Raw genomic sequence first — 21,862 nt, forward strand, 5'->3', positions numbered from 1 at the left:
ATGACCCAGCATTTGGGTCAAAAAAAAAAAAAAAAATAGCACCTGGGTAAAAGAATTAAAAATAACCAATAAAATGACCCAACGGGCTGAACCCAGCAAAAATAACCCAGCTTTTTTAGAGTGTAGAATTTGTTTTCTGTGGGCAGTTTGGATTTCTTCTGATTTAGGGTTGGACACGATAACTTGACATGACAGTAATCACTGATCATGTATGAAATGTTTAATCTGTCATTTTGTGGTTGTTACGGTGTGGTGGCATTGCATAGCTTACAATAGAATCGGTTAGAGACGGGATGGAGGCAGTGACAGATGTTCATGGCACAAGATATTGAAAAACAACAGCTATATGGATGGCGGTAAGAGGTTGTGGACTCCATTGTTTTCAAGATTAATTTAAGGAGGAAAATCTTTCTGGGCTGTCTGACAGCATAAAATGGTAAATGATTTTGCTTAGCCAGAGTTTGCACAAGGGGGTGATATATTCTCCAGTGCAGCGGAGACAGGAACCTGTGGTTTTCTGAATGATTGGCAACTACTGTTAGGGTTAGGAGTAGCAGTCAGTCTCTTCAAGTTTTAACAAGTCCATTTCAGAATCGAGGCAGCCACATTCTTGGCACTTCATGAACATTCCTCTCTGTGTCCTTCCTTTACGACGTCTGTCTCTCCTGAAAACCAGAAGAACACTTTCCCGGTGTCGTCACAACCTTTTGTTTCTGCAAGGCTGTGATTCATAGCCTGCTTGTAGTGATGGGTGAAGGGAACAGGAAATAGCTGAGCTTAATGAGGGTGATTGGCTGGTATGATGTCATCTCTGCTTGACCCTCACTGCCTGACCGCACATACAATGGCATGCTGGAGATATGGAAGTGCTTTTGTGAGGAGTGATTGCTCCCTCAGGTAGTGCTTAATGTTGTGGTTTGCTTTTGCTGTCCTGTCTCTGCCTGAGGGTCGATGGGTTTGTGGTCACTTTCTCTACATTTAGCCTGCTGGTGGTATACCTATGCCTGAAAAATAGGGTTTTTTCTCTGTTTACCTACCTTAATGTGAAGAGACTGATATAAATATAGCATTTGTAGGATGATTTCCCTGAAAAGTGTAACACTGTGCCTCTGTGCCATTAGCAACACTTGTCAACCAATATCATTATGGACTCTTTTTACATTTCTGGGTTTGTAAATATCCATAGAGGCACATGGGAGACCATAGCAAATATATTATTTTTACATTCAATCTACTATTCTGTTTCTACAACTTCACAAAAGGGGAAAACGTATGTGACCTATGACTACAAAACCAGTCATAAGGGTAAATTTTTTGAAATTGAGATTTATACATCATCTGAAAGCTAAATAAATAAGCTTTCCATTGATATTTGTTAGGATAGGATAATATTTGGCCAAGATGCAACTATTTGAAAGTCTGGAATCCACCTATATAAAGTTGTCCAAATTAAGTTCTTAGCAATGCATATTACTAATCAAAAATTAATTTTTTATATATATTCGCGGTAGGAAATTTACAGAATGTCTTCATGGAACATGATCTTTACTTAATATCCTAATGATTTTTGGCATAAAAAATTGCTCATTTTGAACCATACAATGTATTGTTGGCTATTACTACAAATATACCCATGCGACTTATGGCTGGTTTTGTGGTCCAGGGTCACATATAGAAAAATATAGAGAAATGATCAATTACAGAAGTCAGAAAGATGTTAAAATTAATGTTAGTCCATCACTGGCTGTATTAGAAAGGACACATTAATTTCAGGTTGCATTAAATTGATCAAAAGTGATATAATGTTACAGAAGATTCCTTTATAAAATAAATGCTGTTCTGTTGAGATTTCTGTTTATCAAAGAATGCAACATGTGTGTGTTTATGCGTAATAAATATACACTGCACACACAAATATAGTATGTAAGCATAAACTTTTATTTTGAATTGATTAATCGTGACTAATCGTTCTGCAGCTCTATAATTAACATAAAATGTTTTATCTGTTTTTGCCATGTAGCAAGGAAATTCATTGTGTCTCACAGTCTCACAGATGTGCTCAAGGACATAATGATATAGAGCAACAATGTGATCTTTGTATCTCGGTTCACTGTCGTCTTTTCCGTGGAATGAGCCAATAACATGAACTGAGCAAGTTACATGGATTTAGTGATTTCTCTTTCCATTCACACAGCTTGTTTACAAGGATCTGCAGGAGATACAGAGGTCTCTCTATACTCTTTCTGTAGCGTGTTTACCAGGGTTGCTCCCCTCAGGTAAATCAGTGTGGCCTTTGTGTGTCCAGCCCAGGGGGGTTGATGCCTGCTGCTTGTGTTAATTTCTTATGGTATGTTGTGCAACTAAATTGACCCCAGTAGAATGTTATTGTGCTAGCACAGGAAAAAAGGACCTCATAACTCTGGCCTCCACCCATGAAGTCCTGTGGGTCTTTGAACTCCAGCCAGGAGCATGATGAAATGCTTGGGAAAGGGCAGACCTCTCACCTCACCTAGAACCCCAGCATGACCTGAATCCACTTCAAATAATCTCCACACTTCAGCAGGTACAGGTGTCACGTTTGGCCTGGTGGTGGAGCGATCTTAATATCTGATTTCACCTCCCAACATGTTGTTAATTGCACAGTTTGGGTATGAAATGTCACCTTTGTTCAGACATCCGCAAGAAATATCAAATATGCCTTTGGAATGCTGAGCTTAGTTTAGCCTTTTGTTGAGATGAATGGATTCGAGTGGTCAGCCCAAGCCAGACGTGACTCTTTTCAGGGTTCATAAGGTTAGAGGTCATCAATGAGCACATGCCACATGTCGTTTGCCCATTCATCCATAGTAAAAGCAAAGTCTCCTTTTCATACTGTTGGTTCAGCTGGAGAGGTGTTTAAGTAGCTTTGTCAATCATGGATTGTGAGGTTTAAAATTCAGTGTTATGCACTAACAGACATGTTTATTGGATTATGTCAAGTCACTTTTATTTATCTAGCGCTTTACACAATACAGATTGTTTCAAAGCAGCTTCAGCTGATAAACAGGAGAATAACTTCATCAAATATGAGACCAATTCTAATTCTGCTGTAAAACAGCTGAAAAAGGCTATAGTGTAGTTATTCAGCTCAAATCAGTACAATGTTGATTCAATTTAGTGTCAGTGTTGCGGAATTAATCAATAATGAAACAAATTCAATTAAACTGTAAAGCAGCTTTGCAGAAATATAATAGTGTCAATTCAGTTTAAGTTTTGTTTTTATCTGATAATATCAGTGCGGTCAAATCAATGACATTATGACAATATTAAAGGGACAGTTGTCCCAAAAATGAAAATTCTGACATGAATAACTCATTCCAAAACCGTAAGACCTTCTTTCATCTTCAGAACACAAATTAAGATATTTCTGATGAAATCCGAGAAGACTGATGTGGTGGAGAAGAAATTGTTGAATAAAGTCTTTGCACACAAAAAGTATCTTGTAGCTTGTAGCTTCATAAAATTACGGTTGAACCACTGATGTCACATGGACTATTTCATCGATGTCCACACCTTTCTGGGCCTTAAATGTGGTTGTTGCGTTGCTGTTTATGCAGGGTCAGAAAGTTCTCGGATATCTTCAAAAATATCTTCATTTGTGTTCTAAAGATGAACGAAGGTCGAGTTTGGAACGACATGAGGGTGAGTAATTAATGAGTTTTCATTTTTGGGTGAACTATCCTTTTTAGTTTTTTCAACTCAATCCAAGCAAGCCAAAGGCAACACTGGCAAGGAACCCAAACTCATGTCAAGAAAAGGAGAGAGAGTACATATTTGACCACTACTGTATGCTTAACTTCTTTGCAAATAACCAAGTTCTTGACATGATTTGGATACATTCAAGGAGACTCAGTGTAACTACTTCTTCATGACTAGGCCCTGTATCTGCAAGATTCTGGCACTCCTCATGCCCTCCAGGTTGGGTGGGGTATTAGGAGGAGGGCATAAGCTGGTAGTGAAAGAGGGCATTGTAGTTGGTCACCCACGCCTCAGTGCAGCTTCTATCGTTCCTGGCCTGGGCCTTGGTGTAGTCAGGAACAGGGCTGAATAGAAAGTCTGTGTGCAGGAACCAGCCAAATGTCTCGATTCGAGCCAGCTTCCTTTGGAAAACACCTCCCAGCATCCAGCGTGTTAGTGGAGACCGCCGGCTCTCACCCTGGCCCCATACTTTATTACCTATCCCGTCTTCCCTGCCCTGCTCAGGCATTCTAGATGTTATGCTTTTAAAAATTGAGCCTCATTTCTCCAAGATAAGACCTGCTGAATCTGTCGAGTCAGAGTTTAGTTAATGGGCACATATGTTTCTGCATAAGATTTTCTGTCTATCCAATTTCACTGACAAGACTTTTTATACCAGTGCATCATAACGCAACAGTCATGGGTCTATACATGTTGACAGTGGAAAAAATATGATAAGGTTATATACACTCTGAAGGCCTATTTACACAAAGATGAATAATCATGTACAAATGCAGTGTGATGTATGATAGTCTGTTTGACTCCAACACTCTTACTTAGCGTCAATAGTCGTGTTTCCATCCAAAGTTGCGAATTTAACTTGTGCGCCAAATTAAAAAATTGCATAAAACATTTGCGAATAAACACTGTTTCCATCCAATGAGTCAAAGTGAACAAAATTGTGACTTCCTGATAAACTGGCACTAAATTTCACTAAGAAAAGTAGGAGAAGCCACTGAATATAGTCATTTTCATATATAATAAATGACTTGCTCCTCAGAGAGAGCAGACGAAACACAATAAATGCGGTCACTGCTATCGGAGGCGGATTCCTGCTGTTTGGGAATGCAGTCATGCAAGATGGTTCTAAGAGGTAATTTTACAGAAATACTTTGATGACAGACTTTGTTTGGGCATTTAAGATATGACCATAACAACATTTCAGATGCTGTGCAACAAGATTGGTCAGTTGTTAGCCTAGTTATCCAGTCCCATTGCACAAAGTAACATGACTTTTGATGTGCATCAAGGAATTTTTTTCACAAAATGCATTTCCATCTCCCATTATTCGCATTACCTTTTCAGTACCAATACCTTTTTGCACAAGTCAAAAACCACCTCAACTGAGCGTAAAAACTTTTTTTGCAAATTAAAGGAGAAGTCCACTTCCAGAACAAAGATTCACATATAATATACTCACCCCCTTGTCATCCAAGATGTGTATGTCTTTCTTCCTTCAGTTGTAGAGACATTGTGTTTTTTGAGGAAAACATTTCAGCATTTTTCTCCATATAATGGACTGATATGGTGCCCTGATTTTGAACTTCCAAAAGGCAGTTTAAATGCGGCTTCAAACGATCCCAAATGCTGTTGTAAATGATCCCAGCCAAGGAAGAAGGGTCTTATCTAGCAAAACGATCAGTTATTTTCATTAAAAAAAAAACATTTAAATACTTTTTAATGTCAAACGCTCTTCTTGTCTTACTCTGCCTGGACTGTTTTTTTTTTGGTTCATGACAGTTAGGGTATGTCGAAAAACTCCCATCTCATGTTCTCAATTTTTTTCGGTTTGGTTCGGTTTTGTTTTGGCACATCAGTGTTTTTTTTTTGCAATTTAAAATGCAAATTTTCAAACAAATTAACAACAAGAAACTCCATTTTTGAGCACTACAAACACATGTACTGTCTGTTTCATTTAAACTGCATGCCAGATTTCCAGGAAATCCCTAATATGGATGATGTACCCAGTTATGGCTGTAACTGAATAAAAAGAAGAAACTTTTTGAATGATGAAACATGAAGACAACACTTAACTGCGACAATATATAGTTTATTTGCATTCTTCAGTCTGTAGTATATTTATAATTCATCGCTAATCGACTGTTTTTTTGCCACATTCTGTGATTAGAAGCCACACCAGACCACAAAAGGAAGTTATTTCAAACATTTGACTGATGTTGTGAAGTAAAAACATGTTATAATGTTCTCTTTTGTTGGACAACAGGTTTAGAAACGCTTCTCATTGCAAGTCAAGAGAAGATGTTCGGTTTAAGTTGTTGTGTCAAATGGATGTTATAAGCGGGGAGGCGTTTCTTCATCTCAAAGGCAATTTTACGAGAAATAAATCAAATTCTTTAAACGCCAAACCGGAAAATTGCAATGAACCGTGGATGTCGTACTGAACAGTATATTATATTAAGAATTGTGGTATCCCCTAGCCTGAAGTTAATCTGGCTGCGGTTTCTGGACTCATATGACTTGCTTCATGGTATCAGGAGGACCGAGTTTGGACATGAAAGCAGTGCTGTTAATTTATGGAGCGGTTTGATTGCTCTGGCTGTGCCCAGTCAGCTGCTCTCCATGTTGAAAGAAACTCAAGATAAACAAAACCTAAAGACAAACCACTCGCTGTAATTTTACTCCAAATCCTAAACAGCAAAGTTTTATGTTGTTATAGAATGAGTGACATTTTTCCAATCATTCAGCTGGACGAGATCTTGCTGGTCTATAATGTAGATGTTCATGCAGTGACCTATCCCTCTGCCACCTACAGAGGAAGCGAATGGAGCCCGTTTGCCTGTGTAATTGAATTGAGCATCACATTGGTAGTTTGGGATAGTGGGGGTGAATGGAACAGCAGGAGGGTCATTTCAGCATCAGTATAACAAACCGGCACATCTCCACCCTCTAGAGAACCGCTCGCAATTTACTGCTGTTGCTTTTGAAAAGCTTCAATCAGCACGGATGAGATAATGTACTTTATGCTGTTTGTTCATCCTTAGCACAGATTGACGGGAACCATCTGGCAGGGCTCCATGGATATGACTGTTAAAATGTTAGGTGCTTAGCTTATCAGATACAGCTGAAAAGAAGCCCTCGTCCTCCTGGTACTCTCTGCTCTTGGACTCTGAAGATGATGTGCGACCTGTCTGGATGTTCATGTTCAATTTATTGCTCATTTTCAGCACGGCACCACTTTTTCAGCACTGCCGGTACATTTTAATGTTGGGGATAAAATTGATTTAGTAGAACTTCATTAGCACTTTATTTCGGGGGTGCTTCTTAGATTTATTTTTAGACTTTTCATCCAGGAAAAATGATAGAGAGAGTGAGGGCGAATGGGATCGGGACTAGTGCTCAGGGAATATAGTTTTTTGGATGGTCAATGCTGATATCGAGACATGATTTAGCCCAGATTCAAACTTCACTTTTTTAAATGACCTTTTTGATTCTGTACTCGAAAACGCAACATGATAGAGTTAGTTGATTGTTTAATAAATTCTCAAACTGTACACATTAGAGATTTGCAGACTTGTAGAATCACATTCGTGAACTTTACAAAAAAATGCACACAAAAACCTGGCTTGACCTTTTCAGCAGGTCATTATGTTCCCTCAGAGTAATACAGAATTGCGTTATATGGAGTTGCTCAGGTATGTGATGACATTTATACTACTCATTCATTTTTATTAAAACACGATTTATGTGCACATTGCAAAACTTTGACCTGCTCTCCAATTTCGCAAACACTTAATTTCAGATCTCTCCTCCTTTAACCTCCCTGCAGTGAAGTGGCACCTCTTCATGATCTAGTGTGTAGGTATCTGTCAGTACCTATGAAATAGATGAGCTACAATTCTCCGCTTGCATCATCGCTGAACCTTTCCTTTAGATTTATAGCTCCGCCGGTGGAAATAGATTTTCCTTGTGCGAACAGTTAAGCAGCGTCAGCCTCCAGCTCCATCGATCTGACTCCTGCTATCCATGTAGTGGCAGTTGCTGAGGTCCACGTGGGCCGACGAAGGTGTTAAGAACCACAAGCTGTCGGATTCTGTTTTTATCTGCTGATGTCATTGGTACAAACCTCTGATGTCATTCTTCATAGTTCATAGTGAACTAGAGAAGGGTCAAGGGCAGGCAAGACACCTTTTGTAAAATGACTTTTGCAGCAGGGCTAAAACAGATGAGGCTGCTTTGTTTTGGATTTTGTAAAGCTTTGTTGTTGGGCTGACATAGTTTGGGTTTTGATGTGTACCAAAGGGTCTGGAATTTAATTGAAGTTTTTTTATGGGTGTGTTTAATGTAGGATCTTTATTATACACTTGAGTACAGTTATGGGTCTTGGTTTACCACCAGTGTGCTCTAAAAGATTACAATATTATCAGCTACTATAAATACCAGTAGATCTGCTGGTGTTAAATCACTTTCATAATAAATCTACATTAAATGAACTGAGTTCAGCTTCTTCAAATTGATAGTTTATCCCAAAATAATTATAATAATCATTTACTCACCCACATGTCATTACAAAGCTGTATGACCCTTTTTCTGTGAAACAAAAAAGTAGATATTTTGAAGAATGTTTGTTACCAAACTGTTTTGGTTCCCATTGACCTTCATTGTATTTTCGTCAATATAATAGAAATCAATTGGAACCTTAAAGGGATAGTTCATCCATAAATGAAAATTCTACCATTAATTACTCACCCTCATGTCGTTCCAAACCCTTAAGCCCTTTGTTCATCTTCAGAACACAAGCTAAAATATTTTTGATAAAATCCGAGAGCTTTCTTACCTTGCATAGACACCAACGCAACTAACACATTCAAGGCCCAGAAAGACTGACACAAGTAGAGAAGAAATTGATGAATGAAGTTATTTTTGTTTTCTTCACGCAAAAAAAGTATTCTCGTAGCTTTATAAAATTTAGGTTGAACCACTGATGTGACATAGATTATTTTAACGATGTCCTTACTACCTTTCTGGGCCTTGAACATTGCTCAGGGTCAGAAAGCTCTCAGATTTCATCAAAAATATCTTAATTTGTGTTCTGAAGATGAACAAAGGTCTTACGAGTTTAGAACGAGATGAGGGTGAGTAATTAATGACAAAATTTTCATTTTTATGCGAACTAACCTTTTAACTGTTTGGATTTCCATATTCTTCAAAATATCATATTTTTTGTTTCACAGAAAAGCGCAATTCATAGTTGTTTGGAATGACACGAGGATGAGCAAATGATAACTGAAATGATTTTTTTGTGTGAACTATACCTTTAAGACACTGCAGAGAGCCAACAGCCCTTATTTACTTATCAAGATGTTCTGGATAGATTTGTAACCTTTTTATCCTGTTCTTGGAAACTGATCTCTGGTCAGCTGCACAGTATATAATGTGTCTCTGTCAATAAGCAGATAAAATGGGCCGTGCGTTCATGAAGACTGGACGTGTGCGTACGTAATCTTGCTGTGATCAAGACTCCTTTAGGTTAATCCAGCTTACTGTGCTGCTGTGTAGATGCTGCAGGAGCCGTGTGCTGTCTCCCATTGGCTAAGGGATTGGGATGGCTAGTCTTGTGCTGGAATGGGATGAGCTGGCAGCAGTTCTATAGATTAACCCTTTGTTTGACAAACCACTTCACATGCTGCATGCAATTGTGTAGTTGCCTATCTATCTATCTTTGTATTTATCACTCTATCACTCGATTGTTCTATTGTTATATTATTTTATAATGCTTGCATTCTATGTATCCCTTTTTTGTCCATTAGGTGTACATTTAAGCCAGCATACTGCGCTTTTGCGTTTTTCAAGTTAATGTAAATTTATATGAATATCTGTTATGAATGGAATAAAATTAGTTTTTTGAATTTTAATTTAAGTCTGCTTCCGTACATTTAAATTTGAGTTCTAATTCTGCATCCTGTTTGCCATCACAATTCAAATTTAGAAATATAATTTTAAATGAAAAGACATTCTTAATTTAGTTCTGAATGGTGCAGAACACAATAAAAAAAATTCTTGCATAACGTATTTTTGCTTCACTGTTAAATTGTTTTGTGGTGGTTGTTTTTTTAGGACGCTGTCAGTAGACTTTCTGATTTTAATCAATAAAAAGCCTTCAATCATCTAACTGTAGAGTTGTTGCTGGGCTTGTTGCATTAATCCAAAAATCAATACTTCCAAAAGCCATTTAGTAAATCTACTGATTTAACACCACCATTATCAGCTTGTGTTTTTAGCCCTGCAATATTTTATCTGATGCTTTTAGCTCAGAGACGTCAGTGATTCACAACTGCTCAGTGTAGAGCGTTGCAGTTGAGTGGTTTGTGAGTAAAATGAAATAAATGTCAGCAAAGAGACACTAACTGAACAAATGTTACAGCATATGTGAATTGCATATGTGATATGGGACCACAAAACCAGTCACAAGGGTCAAAACTGAGATCTATACATCATCTGAAAGCTGAATAAATAAGCTTCCCATTGATGTATGTCTGTTAGGATAGGACAATATTTGGTCGAGATACAACTATTTGAAAATCTGGAATCTGAGGATGCAATACAATCAGCATATTGAGAAAATCTCCTTTGAAGTTGTCCAAATGAAGTTCTTAGTAATGCATATTACTAATCAAAAATTAAGTTTTACATCCTAATGGTTTTTAGCATAAAAGAAAAAACGATAATTCTTACCCAATATACACGTATAGAGATTTCAAATGTAATGGGTTGTCTATATCTATACATAAAATAGCAATATATATGCTTGGATATATCAGATTCACAAGAATATATTGCCATTTGGGATTTCCTCCCTTTCCATCTGTGATAAAATAGGGTTTAAGATTTTAAATATCTCATGTTGTGCTGCTCTTGTTGTGGTATGTGGTCAGCCTCCAAACCACATTGCTCATTTCCTGCCTTAATGCACAGCCCCTCCTGAGGGCAGAAATGCTAGCAATATTTCTCTCAGAATTTATTGGTATAACAACAACAATACTGCAGTGTGACATACAGCACAATGCATCTGTGTCATCAGGACCAGTCTGAACCTAACAAGCCTGTACTTAAGAGCCACTGTTTTGGATGTGCTGTATATGGCGAGGAAGGAAACAAACTTCAGACACAAGGTCAACACGCCTCAGATAGGAAACAAGATTTTGTTTGCTTGGGAAAAAAACATTCCATCCAATGAGAAAGTAAATACGGTAGAAATCGGAAATCACAAGCCAATAAGGGAGAGCTAAAAAGGTTGTGAAGACTAAACACCAAACCTAATGGACAGTAGACTCAAAGCAATTTCAAATCTGTTTATTTTGTACAACTTACAGTGACTTGAACCAATGGGCTTAAGCATGTAATCTCTTTTTATTTCAGTTGCACTAAAGCCTACCACTGGTACCTTAAATATCTCTTGTTGTGTTTGTCTCTACATCCCAGCAGGTCACTCACTGACCTTCTGCCCTTATGTGCTGACGTCAGGAATTTCATTCTTACTGTCCTCTGGATGTTTACTTTATGCTCAAAAATACATAATGCACTCGCATTCCACAACACATGCCTTCCTGTCTCAGTTAGTTTCCCACCCCCTCTCCTTGTCTTTGGTCTTTCTCTCACATCCACACGAGTGCACGTATTAGCACAAGGCTAATTTTACTCCATGATGGCCCTGACACATTCTCTTGCTCCTTGTGACCAATAATACTGTCCGTGCAGCTGTTGTTGAACGGATCTTATTTCCCCACTGATGATTCTTGTGAAACCATTCCCTAACTGCCAGATATGTGTTTCCACATGGGTGTTGACGTATATGTAACAGCCTCTGGGCACATACAGAACATCCTGAGGATGTGTGTGAAATGGTGTCGGGTCAGAAATCCTCTTCCCACTATAAAGCTTTCTTTCATCTCTGCTTGCTTCTCACCATGTTCATCGATTTGTGGAAGTCAATTCCCTACTGTACCTCACTTCCTTTTCTTTGTTTCTTCCGCAAACTCAATCTTATCACCTCATATCCTTTAAACAACTTCTTTGACTTCTATATTTTCCTAAATCACCACAGAAGTATTCATATATTTTAAGTTTAATGGAAATACACGACTGACTACATCTCTGGGAACATTTTGCTCCACTATTGAGGTGACACGTACACCAAAGGAGCTACAAAAATATATAAATATACATTTTTCTCCATTGCATATGCAGGTTTATTAAACAGCCCGGTGTCATGAGAAAACATGCCTGTGGGTACATTTTCTGCAAAATGATATTGCTGTAGCACGTTTCATTGCACATGCAAAGTGAACTGTCCAGTGACTGGCGCTGAACAGCGTGTTTAATTTTCTTCGAAATTGTATTGACTGTAGCAACATATTACATTGGCAGTTCAAAAATTAAATGCTCGGTTAGTGGCGGTAACATGTTAATGGTCTATCATGTTTGAAATGAATCTACCTTCTACACTAAACCCTGCCCCAAACTAAAGCAATATGTTAACAAAAGCAAACATGAGATAACATGCATTTGCTTAATCAAACGAGCTACTTTAGCTTGCTTGTATGCGACTTCAAGCTCTTTTGTGGGGTATTGTAACTTGTGTTTCACAGGACTTGTACTTGAGCCAGTGCAGTGCTGTACCGGGTGAGGTCCCGAGCAAGTTTACTATGTCTAAAAAGCCATACATATGGAGCTGGTTATGTGATTCAAACATAAGTATGTATTAGGTAAGGGAAAATGTACATTCAATCAGTTGTTATCACAGAATAAACCCATATCAGTCAGGACCCTGACACGAGGTGGAGGATAGCTGTGTGATAATTCACAAATCATGCACTATGGTAAAAGTGTTTTGAGGTTATGACATATTATGCAAGGATTATTGATAATGTGCCCCTGCAATCATAATTTGTGTGAAATGGAATAAATTGTTGGTATTTTACTATCTCTAGTGTTCATTTCAACTGGAAACTGCAGTGGTATGATATTGCAGTTTTACATGCATGAAGGCAGAGTCGTATAGTTCCAATGAGCCTGGGTTGAAATATTTTGTTATATAACTATATATTGTTATATAATTCAGTATCACTCCACCCTTACTGTGTGCTTTTCATTGTGTTATTCAATTACATCAGACAGTGTCCTACAATTACCACCAGCAGCACACAGGGCCTTTTGGCATTCATCTTCATTCTGCTGGCTCACTCCTCACCTATTTTCCACCTGGGTGAAGACGACCTGCTGTGCCCCCTGGAACAGCCATCTGAAGTGGCTTAATGAATCTTAAGAGCATGTCTGTCATAGTCCTGGCTTCATTCCACCCTGAGCAAGCACTAGGTCTGCATGAGATTCAACTAAATTAAATTATGTGAAACATGATAGGATTGGTGAAAATGCTGCTGACTTGGTTTACCAGGTTAGACGTGCATGAGCTGTGATTATTATTATTATTATTATTAATATTACAGGGTTGCTTGCTTTTAAGAAAGCCACTAGATACTGACGGCTCTGAGCATCTAATGAGCAGTTAATGACATTGGGGGCAGCTAAATTAGGATTAATGAACACAGAAAATTATTGTTTTTCTGTTTGTCTGCTTGACGTACAAATTCATACCCTTGTTTTTGTAGGATTTTGTAAAGTTTAACCATATATGCCCCTGTTGTCTTAATGCACTGTATCATGAAGTCTACAATGACGTTCTGCATAAAAATGCTCAGTGTTAGTTAATCCCTACTATAGTGATGTCATGGTGGCGTGTTTTCAGATCATAAAGTACAATGTACAAAATACAATGAAATTGTATTAAAATTGTTCAAGAAACATTGCGATGCCATATTTCAGGGTTTCAAGCACGTAATAGTTAGACTGGCCAAGGATCAGGAATCTCAACATAAAACTGATCAGGCAGGCCAAACCATAAGTCGTAGAGACTTGAAACTTTGAGGGATGGTAGTACTGCTACTACAACATCACCGCTCACCTCAATCGGCATGACAGGGGGTGCTACAGTGATCAAAAGTACGAAATTGCCCATAACTCCTAAACCAGGGGTGCTCAACCCTGTTGCTGGAGATCTACCTTCCTGCAGAGTTAAGCTCCAACTATGATCAAACGCGCCTGAAACAACTAATTAGGATCTGAAGGAGCACTTGATAATTACAAACAGGTGTGTTTGATCAAGGTTGGAACTAAGATGGAAGGTAGATCTCCAGGAACAGGGTTGAGCACCCCTGGCCTAAACCATTTGTCGCAGGCTCAAGTGTCTTATATCGTTGGAATCTTTGTCGTTAGAATCGATCGGAACCAAACCATCGCCGGGAAATTTTCTGGACCGTGAATATCACTAATTATCAAAAAAAAGTTGAACTTTCGACTCTCTGTCGCGAAGGGACGCTAAAACATTTGAAAGGGGTAAGGGACGCTTTTACCAAAATGGCTATAACTTTTGAACAGAATGAGATATCTTCACCAAACCCACAACGCATATGTAAGAGCTGAATCTGAGGTCACGTAAAAAAGAAAATCATGGAGCTTGGCCACTTGGTGGCGCTATAAGAGCAACACACCTGTTTGTCCTATCGACATGAAGTAGGTACGCACGGTCTTGGTTCAAAGTGCCACAAGTGTCTATAACAACATTTGCATATCTCAAAAAACATGGCCACCATAGGCCATGGAAGTTTGAGCACCTATTAGACAAGCTAAATGGAGGTCGATCGGAACGAAACTCGGTGGGCCTGTTTGACTCACGGCCTCAAAGGTCTGTGAGAAATTTGAAAGAAATCGGCTACTGGGGGTGATATCGCATTTTTTAATGTCTTTTTTCATATGTATTTAAATGCCTTAAAGCGCTTTAACCCCGGTAATCGCTGCCTGTAGCTATATTTGTTATAAATTTTTACAGGGATCTTCAAAGCGGTGATGGGGGTCTGTGTAACAATTCAGAGAATAAAAGGTAGAACAGTTTTTCTAAGGCAATTTTTTCTAATCACCTTATTTTTCCGAAAGAGTGGGCGCGGCCATTTGTACATTTTTTTTTTTTTTTTGGGTCTGGCTTCCGGTCTCATCCACGTCCATCTGTTTTTAGTTGTACAAAACAGCCCCTTTTGCTGCTTGATATTGCAAATTGGTGTGTCTAAAAATATTATTTAATGTATTATTTATGAACACATTGGTTTGTAGCTCAAACAGTTGCACTGTTTACTGCACGTTGTTATTCTTCTCAATATTTTCCTATAGCGGCTAATGAACCGGAAGTCTCACCCATAGGCTTAGTCCCGCATTGAAGAATAAGGTGGATAAAGATGCTACATATATTCTGTAGAACTGCATTTATTCTGAAAAAGTGCTATACACTCTTTTAGTTTAATTAAAAATGTTTCTTTTTTTCCAAGTTTATACGTTCAGCATTACACAACTGAATAGTAATAAGTTGATCAGGTTAAGGGGATGTCATTAAAAAGTTTGAAACCCCCTGCGTAAACTTGCAACATTGTGTCTAATCAAAGTATAAGTCTGCACATGCATCTTTAATCATAAAGCTCTTTAGCAACTTTGTCTCTTCGGACTCTCGCTGCTTTATAAAGATTTAATTGGTTTAACCCACGTGCTGATCTGAACCATATTCTCCACCTGCTCCACTGAGGCGCGTTATTCCGAGCACTCACTGCTATTGTTGGAGAGGTGATGTAATTCACGGTGGACTTGAAGCGGACGAGGACAGGAAGATGGTTATGAGGAGAAAGACAGAGACTGCTGTGGACCAGCGTCGCCTAGACTGACAGCTTTGTTTTGATAGCGCGACTTCGTCGTACAATTCCACGAGGGCGCGCAGGATGTATTTGTATCTTTGTTTACATGCTCTCTAAGAAAGCCTGCTGTTTTTCGATAAACCTACCGGACCGCGACTGTAAACCTACAGAAGTCAGCAGCACCGCCGCCCCCTCTCCAGCCCCACTGGTTGGCTCTCACTCACCGCAGCTCGTGTGACCCCCTCTGGACTGGAGAGAGAGAGAAAGAGAGAGAGAGCGCGCGCGGCTGCGATGACAGCTGAGAGATGAGCACCAGATGACCGTGTCAAACACCGACGGTCCCGGGCAAGCATTCTTTCTAACGCTGTGACACAGTCACGTACTGTTTATTGCGGAGGAATGGACATTTGATCACTTGATCACTTCAGAGCTGCAGTGAATGGGCTGGATTGCGTAAGACCGCGAGGTGATTTCGGAGTTCCAGCTTCTTCGAGCGACTCCTCAAACATGAATAATACGAAGAATCAGCGAGTAAGTGATGACGTTTCGCCGTGTGCACTTACAGATTTGATTTCTCAGTCTGATCACGGTGGCATATTTTTTGCCTGTGCTGTCGGGGTTGTGTTATAAATGTGGTTTGTGTCGTAAATATACTCTAGTGTGATGTTAATGCATCTGTGTAGTGGATGTTATGTTGTTATCTCAGGTAACGCTGCGCGTTTGTGTGCAGGTGTGCGTGCAGCAGCAAGGTCAGATACCCACGCGCACTCAGTACCTGCATACACGAGATGATGCGTGGAGGAGGCTTGTCATTTCAGCCTGTGCCACTCTATGTTTTTGGTGTGCTGTTGTTGTTGAGGAATGTATCCCTTAGCTCTGTTCTTGTTTTAAAAAGTTAATTAACTTTAATCCAATCATTTTCCAACGAAGATATTTATGTTGACCATAATGAAAGGCTATAAATTTGTCATAATGACAAGATGCATGGGCAATACAAAACAATGGCAATTAAAATTATTAAATAACATTCCTATTAGATTGTTTTGATGACTGCACAGGATGGATTGTGGTGGGAATTCATTATTCTTGAAACAATGATTCTACTGTACTGCAGTAACTTAACTCTGTAATGGGAGGGGAGTTTTCAACAACAAAAAAATAATGTAAGGAGGGGTCTTTGTTGGGCCCATTGCAATATTTTCTCATGCTGTGTTTTCTTAGACTGTTTGTAATGGAACCACGGAGCTTCTGTTGTAGTCTACCATGTTAGGATATACTGTAGGTTCTGCTTGGGACCCTTTAAGTCCTATTACACAGTTCATGGCTGAGAGAGCATTAGCTGTTAAACCTATAGCCAGTGTAGTGTTCACGTACACATATTTAGTGGGGGGGTTTAGTTGAACTGGTTCAAATCAAGCTGGTTAGTAAACAAAATGCACTTTTGAATCTAATATTTTCAGTGGGTCAGCTGAACTGGTTTAAATGAAACTGGTTGGCAAAAAAATCACTCTTTTGAATCTGATATCTTTAGTAAGTCAGTTGAACTAGTTTGAATCAAACTGCTTGGTATACAAATCACACATTTGAATCTGTTATTTTCCATGAACTTGTCAGTCTGGTTCAAATCAAACTGTTTTGGTAAACAAATCACTCTTTTGAATCTGATATACACTGTGTGCAGAATTATTAGGCATGTTGATATTCTGGTCATATTTTTTTTCCAAACACATTTTACCAATTCCAAACCACATCAGTCTTAGTAACTACTGTTAATTTTGTATTTAATCATTTATATGTGATGTATAATTGTCCGTGAAGGCTGGAAGTGAAAAACTCCTTATATTCAGGTGTGCAGGATTATTAGGCATGTTTTCGTTTACAGCTAAAATGAGCCAAAAAAGATATTTAACCCAGACTGAAAAGTCCAAATTATTAAATGCCCATGAGAAGAATGCAATACTAATGCATTACAAGAATTTGCAAAGTTAAGGCTTGACCATTGGACAGTGAAATGCTTGTTGAGTCTGCATGGTCAGAAAAAACAGGTGGAGAAGAAAAGATGCATGTTAACTGCAAAAGAATTAGGAATTAAGGTGAAGAATTAGGTGTGACACCATCAGGAACCGTTTAGTCTCCAGCGCCACCATTTTCCAGAACTGCAACCTACCTGGAGTCTTCAGAAGTGCAATGTGTCAGGTTCTCAGAGACTTTGCTTGGTAAAAAATCTAAAAAATGCCCCTTACTTAATACGAATAACAAGCTGACGTGTTGTGAAATACATGAAGACAGTTTTTTTTTATATGCTTTAGAGACAGATAAGTTGAGAGTGACTCTTGAAGGACAAGCATCACATCCTCTTGTGCCTCTGATTCAAGAATTTATCTTCCAAAATCTGGCAGTAAGTTTTGGGAGTTCATGTTTAGTCTCTTATCCTGAAAAGTCTGACTTGCAGAGATGGACTAAAATGAACTCCCAAAACTTACTGCCAGATTTTAGAAGATAAATTCTTGAATCAGAGGTACAAGAGGATGTGATGCTTGTCCTTCAAGAGTCACTCTCAACTTATCTGTCTCTAAAGCATATAAAAAAAACTGTCTTCATGTATTTCACAAGACGTCAGCTTGTTATTCTTATTAAGTCAGGGGCATTTTTTAGATTTTTTACCAAGCAAAGTCTCTGAGAACCTGACACATTGTACTTCTGAAGACTCCAGGTAGGTTGCAGTTCTGGAAAATGGTGGCGCTGGAGAACTGGAAACGGTTCCTGATGGTGTCACACCTAATTCTTCACCTTAATTCCTAATTCTTTTGCAGTTAACATGCATCTTTTCTTCTCCACCTGTTTTTTCTGACCATGCAGACTCAACAAGCATTTCACTGTCCAATGGTCAAGCCTTAACTTTGCAAATTCTTGTAATGCATTAGTATTGCATTCTTCTCATGGGCATTTAATAATTTGGACTTTTCAGTCTGGGTTAAATATCTTTTTTGGCTCATTTTAGCTGTAAACGAAAACATGCCTAATAATCCTGCACACCTGAATATAAGGAGTTTTTCACTTCCAGCCTTCACGGACAATTATATATCACATATAAATGATTAAACACAAAATTAACAGTAGTTATTAAGACTGATGTGGTTTGGAATTGGTAAAATGTGTTTGGAAAAAAAATATGACCAGAATATCAACATGCCTAATAATTCTGCACACAGTGTATTCAGTAAGCCGATTGAACTGGTTTGATTCAAACTTGTTTGGTTAATGAATCACTCTTTTGAATCTGGTATTTTCAGTGAGTCAGTTGAACTGGTTCATTCATATCAAATTGGTTGGTAGAAAAATCACTATTGAATCCAGTATTTTCAGTAAGCCAGTTGAGCTGGTTTAATTCAAACTTTTTTTGGTAAACAAATCGGTTTTGAATTTGATATTTTCCATGAGTTAGTCAAACTGGTTTGAATCAAACCATGTGGTAAACAAATCACTCTACTGAATCTGATCATTTTCAGTGAGTCAGTTGAACTTGTTCAAATCAAACTGGTTGGTAAACAAATCACTCTACTGAATCTGGTAATTTTCAGTGAGTCAGCTAAACTGGTTCATATCAAACTGATTGGTAGAAAAGTCACTCTATTGAATGCGATATTTTCATTAAGCCAGTTAAACTGGTTTGATTCAAACTTGTTTGGAAAACAAATCTGTTTTAAATTTGATATTTTCCGTGAGTTAATCAAACTGTTTGGTAAACAAATCGCTCTTTTGAATCTAATATTTTCAGTGAGTCAGTTGAACTGGTTTGAATTAAACTGGTTTCAATTGTTCAAAAGTGATCCAATCTGTTCTCGGGTCAACAAGATGTGAATGGTCTCTTTCAGGCATGTTTGATGAGTGATCTTATTTAGAATTTGGTAAGATTTTGACTAATGGGATGAAAAGGAAGTTTAATAGTCAAGATTAAATTTAGATTATATGTGATGTTATTAAAGCATTTTAGGTTGTGCAATATTATATAAAAGAACCACTGAATCATTTCTTTGACACACACTGAACGGATTCCTGGAAATGGCCAGACTTCGCATCAGTGATGTTCAGCTGTTTTCTCCCTTATCATGTTACGTCTATTAAAGTCATATAAATCTGCACAGTCCTGTAAATTTACAGTGGTCTCAAAATTAGCCTGTGATCTTTGCCACACTATATCTGAAACACACTCCTCCAACCTACCATTCAGATTCAGTCTCCTTTCTGTTTCACTTTTTTTTTTTTACTGTTTTCATTGAGTCATTGTGTGGTTGTGAGGGTTCAGTGTCAGCACCGTGTTAAACCACTGGCGGTCTGATGCAGAAAAGGTCAGGCTGAAGAGACGATTAGATGCAGAGACAGCTTGCTCTTTTCGCTTTGAAGATTTCTTGGATTGTTTTAAATCATTTTGTTCGTGACCCTCAACATGGTGTTTTCTCTCAGGAATTTAATCAATGGAGATCAATGTGAGAATGTTTGGTGGCTTGTCATGATGTGCAGGACTGAGCTCAGGCCTGCTAGATGCTGCTGCAGTCGAATCATTACCGTCTAGTCTGACTGCATTTAGAGAATCAATATTTGCTGAAGAGATGCTGTTCCTTCCTCCTGATTGTCTTGAGAGATGCAGCTACAACATTGAGAACTGCCGCTTGAGAAATCACAGCTTTAGACTGTATTTCGTGTTACAGTTGCATTTTGATTTTGAAATACAATATCTTACATATCTTAGTATATTGTGTATGTAACTGCTTCGTTAAGCATTTATTTAACTTATTTCAAAAACTCTTAAAATCATTTGACTTCCATGTGAAGTCATGGGAGACTCTCTCAGCAGCAAGACTGTTGACTGTCAAGAAGGACTGCGTATATTTTTGTTTTGACAGTGCCATTTATCTGCACGGACCAGAGAGTGGCAAGAAGTGTAGATGGTTGGGACAGAGACAGAGTGATGGACGGGAGAAATTTCACCATTATAGGCTGCATGGGTGATGGAAGCAGTCCTGTCACTGTGGCTGCCAGTCTGAGAGGTTGAAATGCCAATGTGTTCATCACACTGGAGCACTGCTGAATTCTCAGCTTCACTCACACTCACATTGCCCATATGGAAGTGTGTGTTCAGGCTCATGTGTTTGTGTGTGTGTGTGGTGGAATCAGTTTGCTTCTGCAACAGTTTAAGGCCTATTCACACCAAAATAAAAAACAAGAAGAGTGAATCTAACCAGAAAAAAAGCCAAGTGATGAAGGCTCATTCACTTTTCTTACTGCAAACAAGAGACATTTTTGCTGTGTTTTTTTTTGTATCAACTATTGGTGATGCAAAAATATTTTTTGTATCACCTACGTATTTTTTATTTTCATGTTTTTGTATAACCAAAATAAATCCTTATTTTTAAAATGGTGCTTTCAACCAGGGGAACCAGGGGAATCATTTTTTTTTAAATCGATTTAGCTGATTTAATTCAAAATAGTTAATTCAAGAAGTATAGAGTAAAAATTATAGAAGGCTGTTTCTACCACTGTCTTTTTATATCACGTTTATATCACACAATCATAAGAAAAAGCCCAAATTGAGAGTTTACAGCTCGCAATTCTGACTTTTTTTTCTCAGAATTAGTGGCATTGTAAGTTATAAAGTCGGAATTGCGACTCTCAATTGTGACTTTTTCTCAGAATCGCTAGATATAAACTTGCAATTCTGAGAAATAAACTTGCAAAAAACTTGTGTTTTTTTGCAGTTGTGTTTTTTTTTAACAGCAATTGTGATTTATAAATATAGCAATTGCGAGTTAAGTCACAGTTGTGAGCTATAAAATCAGAATACTGAGAACTTAGTGTTTATTCCCCTTAAAATTGGACTTTATAACTCGCAGTGGAGAGTTTATATCTCACAATTCTAAGAAAAAAATCAGAATTGTGAGATACAAACAAGCTTTATTTCGCAATTCTGACTTTATTTCTCAGAATTTCAAGTTTATATCTCACAATTCTGAGAAAGAAAATCTGAATTGCGAGATAAATTTGCAGTTGCAAGATACAAACAGTGCAAGCATTTATCTCACAATTCTGACTTTATTTCTCACAATTGTGAGTTTATAATCACACAAGTCTGACTTAACTTCTCAGAATTTGAAGTTTTTATCTTGCAATTTTGACTTTATAAATAGCTGTTGCGAGTTTGTATCTCACAATTCTAAGACAAAAATTCTGAATTGTGAGATAAAAAGTCACACTGACATATTTTTTTAACTTTTTATTCAAAAATAGGCTTTTATTAAAAAAAATAGTTAAAACTAATCATGGAGGGTTTTCTTTTC

General features: G+C 38.1%; 1 protein-coding gene across 4 annotated transcripts in view; it reads left to right on the forward strand.

The window, feature by feature from the left end:
- Positions 1–21,862, forward strand: part of rtkna (rhotekin a) — an 83,103-nt gene that overhangs the window by 27,067 nt on the left and 34,174 nt on the right. Inside the window, exon 1 of one of the 4 annotated variants that reach the window (XM_051110034.1) lies at positions 15,597–16,058. The exons of the other annotated variants lie outside the window; for them this stretch is intronic. Within the exon in view, the coding sequence (XP_050965991.1) occupies positions 16,035–16,058 (24 nt within the window). The 5' untranslated portion in view covers positions 15,597–16,034. Of the gene's footprint in view, positions 1–15,596; positions 16,059–21,862 lie in introns of those variants that run through there. 4 annotated transcript variants of the gene reach the window in all.

The sequence above is a fragment of the Labeo rohita genome, chromosome 5 (genome assembly GCF_022985175.1).
Source record: "Labeo rohita strain BAU-BD-2019 chromosome 5, IGBB_LRoh.1.0, whole genome shotgun sequence".
NCBI classification, from domain to species: Eukaryota; Metazoa; Chordata; class Actinopteri; order Cypriniformes; family Cyprinidae; genus Labeo; species Labeo rohita.